Below are 12,461 nucleotides of genomic sequence, written 5' to 3'. Positions count from 1 at the left end.
TGGCAATCAGTTTATAGCTTGCTACATATATATATTACCATTTATTCTTATTTGTCATAATATTTATTTATGTTCTTTAAAAAAAATCAGCAATAATCATCTAGTTCCTTCTAAAACTAACTGCAACATTCATTTTAAACGGCTTTAGGGTTTAGTGCACAAAAGCCAGCAATGTTAAAGGCTAAAAACTTTTGGCTGTCACAATGGGCTGGATTTACTCAATTGCGAGAGTGGTGGGGACAGCGGGAGGACAGTGAGGAAGGAGCGAGAGCAGCCGCATCCCCTGCCTCCGCCGGTACCGGTGAGCCGCGCTGCCCGCTTCTCCGGGGCCAGAGTGCAGGGGAGCTCCCGCCAGCCCCTGCTGCGATGGTGAGCAAAGCCTTCGCTCGGGGTAGGGCAGCTCCCCGCAAGTACAGTGGTGCAGTGATGTTTAAATGCTGGCTGTGGGTTGAACAGACAAAGTTAATCTACAATTTATCGTAAGAGATGAGTAACGTGAGTGCTAGCATTTCTGCAGACACCGGCAGCAGCTGTGTCGTTTGTGCAACGCTTCTCCTTCGAGAGGGTTTTTATGTAAGGCCGGCACTCTGTCAATTTATGGAAGAGGAGCTCGACTGTTACAAATTAAAATACGTAGTAAAATTGAATTTAGTTGCATCTCTTAGGCAAGGTAGTAGAATTGGCCCGTGCCTACACCACCCCCGCAACTAGGAACGTTTCGAAGCAGCTGGGCTGCGAGATAGGTTTATTTCACGGGAATGAGACACAACTGTGTAAACCGCGGGGCCGGCGCTGGGAGGCCACGGCAGCACAAAGCCGAGATGGCGCAGAGCGGGGCCGGGCACGTGGAGGGGCGGCCCGGGGGGCTGCCCTGTGCCCTGCCCTGCCCTGCCCCGGCCGGGGGTCAGCGGTGGCAGCCCCGCGGGGAGCTCCGCGGGAAGGCCGGGCGGGGCGCGGAGCCCGTCCGCAGGCGTTTCATGCCCGGCGCGGTCCGTGGGGCGGCCGGGCCGTGCCCGTCTCCGCAATGCCCGCGCCCACCGCCCACCTCCACCTTTGCAGCAGTAAAATGCAGCAGCGGCAGCGCGCATGCGCCCCCCCCGGCCGGCGCCCCGGGATGGCTATTTATAGCAAGTGACGTCACCTAGAAATAGAACGCGGGGGAGCAGCGCCCCCTCCCCTCCCCTGCAGTCCCCGCGGCTCCGCCCCCTCGTTGCCTTCCCAGCGCGCAGGCGCAGGCGGCGGCAGCAGCGCGAGGCTCCGAGCCGGGCGCAGAGGCGCGAGCCGCACACGCCGCGGAGGGGACGCAGCGAGCGCGCGCCTGCCCGCCTTGCCGCGGTCCGTCAGCGCCAGGCGCCAACCGTCGCCCGGCAAGCGCGGCCGGCCGGCGGGGCGAGCGGCGGCGGAGGCCAGCCCAGCGGTCGCCGAGCGAGCCAGCAAGCGGGCGGGCGGGCGAGCGAGCGTGAGGTGGCGGCTCCGTTTAGGTTCCCTTACTCGCACCGCCCGCGCGTGTCGAGGCTCAGATCCCCGCCCCCCCTCCCCCCTTGCTCTCTCTCCGAGGGGCGCAGAGTGTGCCCAGCCCGGCAGCCACCACGGAAGCGGCTATGGGGGACCGAGAGCAGCTGCTGCAGCGAGCCCGCCTGGCCGAGCAGGCGGAGAGATACGACGACATGGCCTCGGCCATGAAGTCGGTGAGTGGGGCTGGTAGCGTGGCGGCTGTGGGTCCTAGCCGGGGAGGAGTGTGAAGGGTGGGCAGTGGCGGGGAGGGAGGGAAAGGAAGTCCGGGCTGGTCCGAGGCGGAGTTGGGTCCCGGGGAGGATGGAGCCGCCAGGTCCCACCCGTCGCGGTGAAGAAAGGAGGGCGGGAGCAAGAGCCAGACCATCCCGCCGGGACACCTCGCCGCCGTGTGGGGCGGTGCCCGTTACTACCTGCCTCGGGGAGAGGCGAAACAAACGGTAGCCGGTCCCAACTGGACCGAGATATCCCCCTTTTCTTTCAAAATTTCTTCTCTTCCTCCCTGGTTTCTTTCACTCCCCGGTAAGGACTCCCTCGCAGCCCTCCCGCTCCCGGGGGTGTGGCTGTCCCCATGCCCTCCTCTCGCCTCTCTCCCCCGGCCCCGCCAATCCGACGCGCGGTGCAGCCGTTTGAATACTGCCCGCCTCTCTGCCCGTGGCGGCGGGAGCGCAGCGGCGGGTCCTTTCTCTGACCCCTGCTCAAGATGGGGTCCGTCCTCGCGCGCCGCCCCCCTCCCCGGACGGGGATGGCGGCTTTGACCTTGGGGTGCGTCTCCCCTTCTCGGGGAGTCTGGGACACGCAAGCGCTTGGGGGGGCGGGTGGGGTGGGGTGGCCGCTGCGGCGGGGGGTGTCTGGGGAAGCCGCGCGCGGCAAGAGGAGCCCCTTCCTTTTCTAGACGTTTCCTTTGCCTCGCGATAAAAGGCACGAATAGAGGCCTCACCCACAGCCACCAGGACTCTGACTCAAAGCTGGTACAGGAGTTGCATCCGGGTATAACAGCTACCCAGTGCACAGAGAGCGTTTCCCAAGCTTTAACGTTGCCTTTTTGCCTCTTCTTTGTAGGGTAACAAACTCTCAGTGCCTTCCTTGCCCAGTTGAATACTGACATGTGTTTAAACGATAAGTTACAGTCGCAACTCGGCTCCTTTCAGAACCAAGCAATGACCATTACTTGTACTGACCTGTCTGTACTGATACATAATAAAATTGCAGAATGATCTAACTTATATGTCTAGTCCCTTTTTTTAAAAAACAAAGTATTCATATAATCTGAATGTTAAGGGTAATGTTAATGCCAGTAAATGCTTAGCAGTGTCTTTGCTGTATCTGATTACAATTGGTTTGTTCTTGCTGATCTGTCCTTTGTGAACACCAGAGGCCCCAAGAGGAATCAAGTTTCCCTTGAGAGTACTGCTGTTTAAAGACACAAGATGATTTTAGTTTGAAAGAGCAGCTTCAAATGGAGTTCACATTTCTGTTGTAAGAATCAATCCATTTAGCCTCGTTTGAGGGCTGTGATGTATGTCGCCTCCCTTAAACGAGGGCAGTAAAAAGACACTTATTTTGCAGCTCTTGTTCATGTTTGCTATTGTGTCATAATAAACGCTATGACCAATCCAGTTCTAAAGCAGCAGTACTTCCGAGTGTCTCAATATCAGAGGCACTAGGCATTAAAATAACCTGTATTTTAATCATATCGCTAGAATTCTTGACATATATGTAGTAGTAACATCTCTGTTTATCTCTTTAATCTTTTAGTTGCTAATTCTAAAAGATGAAATGGAGAAGCCACTGAAATCCACTGCTGCTCTAGAAGAGTATTTCTAGCTGTAGTTCGTAGATACCTCTATTTTTCCAAATATTGCTGACCTATAGTATATGCATGGCTCTCTGAACATACGTGGAACAAACCAAATGCAGTTGCTATGCATCAGGAAATATGTAAATAAAGTACATATAACTAGTGTGTATGTTCAGTTGTCTTTTTAAACTGTCCTAATTACTATGCGATTTCATTCATCCTGAGTCACGGTATTCTGCTCTGTCATGCTACTTTTGCTCTCAAGTGAGTTGTATAATGATGAGCTGCTGTAATTGGGAGCTTGAGAACACTTTGTGAGTTGAGTCTTAAGCATTTATGAAACATTACATTATAGATACTTTAAAAATACAAAAAGTAAAGCTGAATTTAAAAGGCAACAGTTTCCTTGTTTAAGCTGTTCATATACTGTTGCATGCCTATAATGTAGCATCTGTTGGTTACTTGGCTTTCAATTACAGGTGTTCACTTGAACATGGTAACTTCCAGAATGCTCTTCAGTGTTTGAAGTTGATTTTGTAGGTCTGAACATAAGCTCCTATGAAATGTTATGTGGGCTGTGTCTTCTCACACAGCTAATATTTCCTTCTATTTCAGTGGTTGTAAATAACTGCTATTAAGAGAAGTTTTTATCCATATAGAATAATATTCAAATAATCTTGAACTCCAGAGATGTTAGACTTGCTTCAACAGGAAATCAGTGTTCTAACTCGGAAATCTGTTCTCAATGCAGGATATCATGATTTGAAAAGTTTATTTTAAAAATTTTTGTAAAATATCTGAATATAACATATCTGATGGTTTTTTAAAGTGCTGTATGAAAGTAGTGTGCTTCCAATGTAAAAAGAACTCTGAATTATTAATTTCAGTTCTAGATATTTATCACCACACTTCTACAATACACAGTATAGCCAACAGCCTGAGAGTTACTCCTAAAAACAAAGTAACAAAGACTGTTTTAGCAAATGCGTATTTGCATGATTATTGACACTGCCACTGAAGGAAGAAAAAGTATGACAAGACTGCCATTTCAGCTGTCATCAAGCTGGAGAAACACTTATTTTTCAGTCCTATTGGTTCCTTCTTTTAAAGAAAAGCCAGATGAAGTAGTTTCAGCTTAAATAACTGCTCAATAATACTTCTTTTTTTGTTGCTATTAAACTTTTTTCTTAAAAGAATTCTCATATTTTGGCTTATAATGTGTAGGCAGGAGAGAGAACTGAAACTTTCACTAAGTTTGCTGTTATAAATTAATGAGTTTAGTTTACTTTTTTCCAGCCAAATTATTTTAATAGAAAATACAATCATATGTAAATGTGCCTTTACTAAATGGCATTCTTCCAAGGGGTGTGTCATTCTCATTGCATTAAACGCTGCTCCAGGATTCCAACTATTTGAAATAATCCTACACGGTAGGTAAAAAATTACTTCTTGACACACTGGGGGAAGATGTGCTTCTGGTGTAAATGTTAAAGGTTCTTACTTGATGGAACAGATACTCTAGAATCTTGAATACAGCATTGAGTACCTTTGGGTTTAGATCATTCCAGAAATAGTTAAACATTTTAGATGTATAAACCCTTAGTATTTCAGACAGTATTAATCCTAATATGTAGTGCTCAGGACCTCTGCTAATTTATGTTGCTTTTCTAGTATGGCTACATAGTGGGTAGAAAGTCATTTACACCTTAAAACTGGTAAGATGAGTTATGTGAGATGTATAATATTAACATTAGTCATGTGTGAAATACTAGTCAGTGTGAAATAAATTTAAGTCTTGGAATGATCTAAAGTTTTTTAAGCAAAATAACTTGAGGTTCTAGTTTAATTTGTAGGCTTTATCTGTGTGCATAAATGGACTTAAACGTTTAGGATGTTCCATATTTTTAGTATTGCATCACTGAGTTCTTCACATCAGTGTCTGATTTTGGGTTAATGAAGTATGTGTGTGTGTGGGGGGTGAGATGCCTTTAATGTAAACAATGTCCTCCCCTGCTGTGAGATTACTTCCTTACTGGGTTTTATACAGTAAATCTAGCTATAGAACTGCCAATCCTTGATATAGAACACTGAAGCCACATGATGCAGGAAACTGATCTTGTTTAAATTCATTAGTCTGGCTTCTATTTGTTCAAAAATTTCGGACAATATAACTTTGTATCAGGAGAGTTTTAATAATTAAACCTGACTTTATACTGGCTCAGGTATAGTAATTTTTACAGCATCTTGCTAAGAACTGGCTCTAGCTGTGACTTATATGCTCTGGCTGAAAAACCAGAAGTATAATCACATACATTTGGTTGACCTCGGTCAAATTCTACTAAATAATCCATCAGTGCATCATAGAACCGCTGTCAGTTGTGGAATCTTCACTTTGGTGTGCTTTCCATGTGAAAGTAACTCAGCTTGGTGTGGCCCATGTGGGATCACACACATGGAAGTAATTTCTGAGCTGATACAGTACTGTCACGCTCATCAGCATGTGTAGTTAGGAATTCCAGGGTTATAGCTGGGATTCCTTTTACATACATTTTTTTTCCCAGTAACCTGTGAAAGAACTTTGTGGGCATAAAGCAAAGGAGGAGTGAGTATGTAGAGATACCTGTAAGTATGATAGAAATAAATGATTTGCACTGTATTCTCATTACAAAAAGCAGACTGTCAGTCTGAATGAAAACTGCTAGCACATCATAGCCTGTGTGTTCCATCGCATCATCTGGCTCAGGGCTGAAAATAACCCCAAATTTAGGTGGGAGGGGAGAGAGGTGTGTTTGCATAAGGAAAGTATAGAGTAATCCCTAAGTAAGTAAATACTATTTTGAAGTTATACTACAAATGACTTTAATCTTTTAAGATTTTTCTAATGGCCATTATAAGAAAGTGTGTCTATGTCTAAAATGTAAAAGTAAATTATTGCAGTCCAAGTTTTTTTCTATTAAAGAAAGGTTACAGGTAGAATGGAAGATAGAAGGAAATAACTTAAAATGCTGAAGGAAATTTTTCTTTTTTTGTGTATCGTCCCCACATGTGAAGAGAAACATATCTGTTCTTATCTACTTTGCTAATGTGTCAGAAATAGATAAAACAATTGATAGTTCCATAAAGGTCACATGCTTTCCTTTGAGTCTAGTTTCTTGCAATATAGCTGTTACACCAGGGAGGTAGATGTCGTTTTTAGGTACATCGACATAGAATATCAGCATTTTTTAGCTAGGATGGGGAATAATTTGCCATGGGCTTGAGTTGATGGTAGTTCCTGATTATCCAAGATACATCAGTAACTTCTGATGCATCTTAAAGCTAGTAAACATTTCCTAAGCATGTTGAATTAGCTGCTTGATTAATTTTTCCTTTTTATTTTAAGGAATGGTTTCAAGGTGAGTTTAAGTCAGTCTTGGGAATTAAATTATACAGCATCTAGTGATGAACTGGAATAATCCCTTAATTAATCTCTTAGTCTTATCTTAGATATTTTTGAATTTTGGTTAAGAAGTTAGCATTCTTTTTCCACCTGTGAACAACTGTTCTGCAGTTAGTCCTGAGAGATGGCTTTTCTCCTGTTTTTTTTTTTTTTTTTTTTTTTTTGTTGTGCTCTGTGTGAATGTATCTTGAGTATTCCCTGCTATTCCTCAATCTTGCTGTGTCAGGATAAGTTCTGTTAGCCTGGTACTTATTGAGAGTTAGCAAATTTACTCAGCCCAAACTGATGCAACAGCTAAACCTAAACTGGCTAGTCTAAATATAGTATGAAGATGCTTCCAAAAGTTATACTGCATTTTAAAGATTGTACTGTAGACCTACTTTTAATACTGAATGTTGAGTAAAGACCAGCAAAGATTACCAGAGTTCATGCTTGACTTCACAAGATCCTCCTGCTATTAATGTGATTTTCAGAAATTTCTGCAAATATGCTGCTTATTGTCACTTGCATTGAATTTTGGTTGTGATTAGGAAAGGTCAGAAGGCTTTTCAGGTGTAGGTTATCTGCAATTGCAATGGCTCCTGTGCAAGTGGGCTTTATAAATCAGCTTTCTCAGGGTGGGTGTTGTGATGCATCTTCTGCAATTAAAAATGGAAGTGAGACAATCGACTGGAAAAAACCCCTGGAATACTGTTTCAAGGCTAGTGGTGTTCCTGTAAGGTTGTATTTTGTCTCTTGTGAGAAACTGGATGAGATTTGAAAACTGATTAATTTATCTCTCCTAAAGTAAATACACTAGCTATATAGCATAGTAAAAATGTAGGGTTTAGTACTCAAAATTTTTTGATAGTTCCCAGGGCATTTGTTATGTGCTGTAAAAATGCTGTTTTGGTGTTTTGAATACACAGAAGACATCTGTTTCTAAAAGTTTATATTAGAAAGTTTAAGAAATCACCTTAAGGAGGTAGAAAAAATTATAAGAAGGTTGAGGATTACTGCTTTTTTTTTTTTGTTATTGAATACTTAAATACCATCATTTAGAAGGACATTTAGTTTGAAGCAGAGGGAAAGGGGTGAACATGAGGGTAGCAGTTAGCTGAGGGTAAGGAACAGAGGTGGTGAGTGGAGGATGAGGTGAAAAATGGAGGTGAAGATGTATCAGGTGAAGAATTAGAATAGCTGTGGTTGCAGTCTTGGAGATTTAATTTCTTTCATATGGAGTCTGGATGGCAAAGCCAAGAGATGGTGTTTCTGTTGCTATTGTCCTGTCCCACTAAGTCTCATGCTCAGTTATTTTTGTGCCTTGTCTACTTTTCTATACTCAGTTTTTATTTTTGTGGGTAATATAGCTCAGTAGTACAGTAACAGATCACTTTTTTTTTTAATACTATAAAGATAATGAAGACAGGTGGGGGAGAAAGGATTTAATTGTGTGGTTAAATGGTGTTTAAGTTTTAGCAAAACATTACTGACTCCTTTAGATCAACCACTGTGTGTGAGAACTTGCAATGAACTCTCAAGCAAAGTTCTCCAGCAGTGCAGGAATGACCAAGTGATTATTAATCTTTGGTGGATTTATTTTATTTTATTTTTGTAAAAGTGCTATACTAATAGACTGTAGAGAATAAAAAGCTCTTAACTGAGCCTTTATATCTTGAGGGAGTTAATATCTTTACTAGAGAAGATGATATAGATAGGTCATAGTAGAGATTGTTGAGGGAGGGATTGTTGGGAGGATGTTGATTGGAAGCTGTGCAGAAGATTATGAAGATGTCATTAGCGTTGAGTCCTGTGCATTTTACCCTCTGCAGATTGTCTCTATTGTATTAGGCCAGGCAGTGCAATGTCTTTTGGGAGCTGGGGTTCCTGAGCTCTGGGGAAAAGGCATTTTGGAGTTAAAACTAATTGACATAGAATATTTTAAGAACAAAACCTAAATTTGAAAGTCAGCTCTCACTGTAACAGTTATAATTTATATAAATTATTTTTAGACTTGGAAAGATGTACATTTATCGGATGGTACACTGACTACACCAGCAGTCTCAGAATAAAATTGCGAACATTCTGATGCCCCTGTCAAGCAGTGTAAATATGCACATTTGAAAAGAAATTGTTAATTTTCTAAGCAGTGTCCAAGCAAGGACAAGTTTACTTTCACACCAGAGTACATATCCTTAGAAATTTGGTGACTTCTTTTAATGCAGTATGCTTAAAGTAGTGGAGTTATGTTTTTCATTCTAATTCCTGTGAGTTTAATTTCGTGTTTGCAAATTTGCAAAAGTAGAACAACTTCAACTATAAGTCTGATAGGTTTTATTCCCTAAATTAACACAGCAAGTGAAATAGGCCTAAATACAGGTGTGGTTTTTTTTTTTTTTGTGTAATAGGAATTTGGAGTTGATCACAGCTTTTTTTCCCTTGATTTCCTATTCTATTTCTATGCAGGTTCTTTCATGTCCTATCCCTGAAATTTGTCTGCAGCCACCAGTTAGCAGAAATCAGGATAACTTCTGTATTACCTTGTATAATTGTTCACTAAGTGACTGAAAGATACTATGAAACACTAATTCCATTTGTACTATGCAGAGCTTAAGCATAATGACTGCAGCGCTTCCATCTCTGCTGTTGAATGAAAGAAAGCAGCAGGGGAACAAAATGCAAGAACTGCACCAGTTTCCAGTGTCTGTGCTGTGTTCCAGATTCATAAAACTGGTATTCTAGGTACATTTAAATTAATCACTAAGTGTGGTGTCTGCATATTTCTGGCAGACTTCCTAAAAAACCCGAGCCTTCCTTCTGTGAATGCTTCTCCGTTACACGAGCCTGACTCACTTTTATTCAGTGAATGTACTTTGCAATGGCTTCTAAATACCCGTTCTATTACAACAAAACTGCGGGGGTTTCACTCTTTTGAGCCTTGACTGCAGAAAGAGTTTTAAACTTTCAGTGTTACAAACTGACTCCTGTCCAGAAGGAATTTTGGGATCTAGAAGGAATTTTGAATTTTGTACTTCGTGATGGAAGCATTGAAGGAAATTTTCTCTCTCCTGTAAGACAAACCCTTTAAATTTGATCTTTGTTTGTATTTTCAGGTAACTGAGCTGAATGAGCCTCTCTCAAATGAGGATAGAAACCTGCTGTCTGTAGCCTACAAGAATGTAGTTGGAGCTAGACGATCTTCCTGGCGTGTCATCAGCAGCATAGAGCAGAAGACTATGGCTGATGGGAATGAGAAGAAGCTGGAGAAGGTTAAAGCCTATAGGGAGAAGATAGAAAAGGAGCTTGAGACAGTCTGCAATGATGTTTTGGCTCTCCTAGATAAATACTTGATCAAGAACTGCAATGACTTCCAGTATGAGAGCAAGGTCTTTTATCTGAAAATGAAAGGGGATTACTACCGCTATTTGGCAGAAGTTGCTGCTGGAGAGAAGAAGAACAGTGTTGTGGAAGCCTCAGAAGCTGCCTATAAAGAGGCTTTTGAAATCAGCAAAGAGCACATGCAGCCCACTCACCCAATTAGGCTTGGGCTGGCACTCAATTTCTCAGTGTTCTACTATGAAATCCAGAATGCTCCTGAGCAGGCCTGCCTTTTAGCCAAACAAGCCTTTGATGATGCCATAGCAGAGCTGGACACACTAAATGAGGATTCCTACAAGGACTCCACTCTCATCATGCAGTTGCTTCGAGATAACCTCACTCTGTGGACGAGTGATCAGCAAGACGAAGAAGCAGGAGAGGGCAATAATTAAAAAGCTTTCCTCCAATCCCTCTTTCATCCACTTCACCATCCCCATCATCACCAATATTTCCTTGCCACAGTCACACTAAATATCTAGTGCTAAGCATATCTGTATTGTACAGCTGTTCAGATCTGCTGTCCACTTTATCAAGAAGCAGTTTCAGATGAGTCTTTGTGGGCATTGATGGATTGATTGATTTATTGGCCCTATTTATCTTAGTTGCACTTGAGCAGTGCAGAAAGATGCATAGTAAATGAGGCATTTTTAGTTTGCCTGTTGATTGGAAAATAAGGGAAAGAATAATGGAAAGTGATTGAAGATAATTAGAGTCCAGTTAAATTTTTTTTCCATTTGAAATGAGCTGACAGTTCTGTTAAGCAGTACATTTTGTGCATGCAAAATAAATTAGCCACCCCAAATTTTTTTCAGTCAATGAAAACAGTTAAGCTGATGTGAAATGACAACCCTGTTCATCAGTTTACAATAAACTGTTTGAAATGTGAGGTTTCAGTAGCAATTTGGTTTTTTGCCTCTAACTTATGTGCACAGTTTCTTTTAATGCAGTGCATCTACCTAAGAGTTTTGATACTTGTAACCTTTTGCAGTTGTTTTGAAGAATCATGAATTTATTTTTTGTAAACTCTTTGGCTGTTTAGTTGTCTGTGTATTCTGACAACACTATGTCAATATTAGCCCATGTTAAGATGGATGACTGAGATGCCAGACTTCTAAATTAAATGTTTTGGAATTAAATGAATAAAATAAAATGCTGCTTCGGGGATGTTATCTCTACATAAGCTGTCCTGTCTTTTGTTCAAAGCAGAGATTGAGTTACCTAACATCACTGATGGGTTAAAACATATTTAATCATAAGTTTGATGAGAAGTCTAATCACGTGCTAAACAAACAAACAAACAAAATAACCCAGTATGCTGAAAAGAAGGAAAAAACCCAAAACACACACACACTCCTCCCTCCCCCCACCACCTACAGCCATGTAGATGTGATATTGCTCACCTGTGTTAACATGGAGTTTCCACCAAAGGTGGTATATTTAGTTATTTTCTTGGTAGAGCAGCTGTAATGCAATTCTGCTCAGGAGCTGAAAAGTTGTAAAGAACATTAATTTTTGTGCCAATGTAGAGACTTGTATTTGCTTCTGTCCAGTGTAACTTCTAAACATTTTTTTTTCTGAAGTGCTAACCACCAAATCACCTTTACACATGAAAATCCCAGTAACTTTATTTCATATTTACCTGCTTCAAACAGAAGCAGTATTTGTTCTTAAAGGATGCCTTTCTATTTTAGTGAACCGAAGTCTAGTCCCCAAGCTTATGTTGTTGTGTTTTTGTGTTTTTTTTTTCCTCCCAACAGTTAGTGTATATGTATATTTATTGGTTCTCTACGTCCTTCTGTAATGGTATGTTAAGAAGCAGGAAAAGTTAGCTGTTATGTGTTGCTGCATCCAGACTGCTACTGGCACCTGAGCTAGCTCAAAGGTCATGTAAGTTCTCTTTTATCTAAATCTATTTTTTCTTTGATTTGTGCAATAAATATTACTGGTCTGAATACCCACAACAACTACTCTCACTTTTTTAAAGCAGCGCACTGGTTATTTTTAAGTATCTGGAGGATTAGAATTTTTAATGGTAAATTTATGTGCATTTATATATTCTGTCATCATCTAGATATTCCTAGCTTTATTACATCAGTAAAGTTGATGACAATTGAAAGATTAATGCAACATCTGAAAAAGATGAAAATACAGATCCTTGATGTTGTGCCATGGTATAATCTTGAGGTGCTTGACCTCTAGAGTAGTTTGAAGTGTGTACTTAATTTAAATTACAACTGTCTGCCAGGGCCTGTTTGGAAGTCACTTTTTCTTATTTGCTCCTGTTTCATCAAACAGTATACAAAAGTCCCTGTTTTTCAGTTCCCTGTTTTTTCAAGTAAACCTTGCAGGAGT

The 12,461-nt window shown here is 41.7% G+C and overlaps 1 protein-coding gene across 1 annotated transcript; it reads left to right on the top strand.

Annotated features, from left to right (window-relative positions):
- Window positions 1–1,242: 1,242 nt before the first annotated feature.
- YWHAH (tyrosine 3-monooxygenase/tryptophan 5-monooxygenase activation protein eta) lies at window positions 1,243–11,289 on the top strand. The gene is made up of 2 exons (XM_074843879.1): window positions 1,243–1,688; window positions 9,845–11,289. Exons 1-2 carry the CDS (start codon window positions 1,602–1,604, stop codon window positions 10,499–10,501), a joined length of 744 nt encoding a protein of 247 aa, XP_074699980.1. The 5' UTR covers window positions 1,243–1,601; the 3' UTR covers window positions 10,502–11,289.
- The last annotated feature ends 1,172 nt before the right edge of the window (window positions 11,290–12,461 follow it).

The sequence above is a fragment of the Strix aluco genome, chromosome 18 (assembly GCF_031877795.1).
Source record: "Strix aluco isolate bStrAlu1 chromosome 18, bStrAlu1.hap1, whole genome shotgun sequence".
NCBI classification, from domain to species: domain Eukaryota; kingdom Metazoa; phylum Chordata; class Aves; order Strigiformes; family Strigidae; genus Strix; species Strix aluco.
Note: the sequence above shows the minus strand (reverse complement) of the source record. Positions and strands in the feature narration are given on the sequence as shown.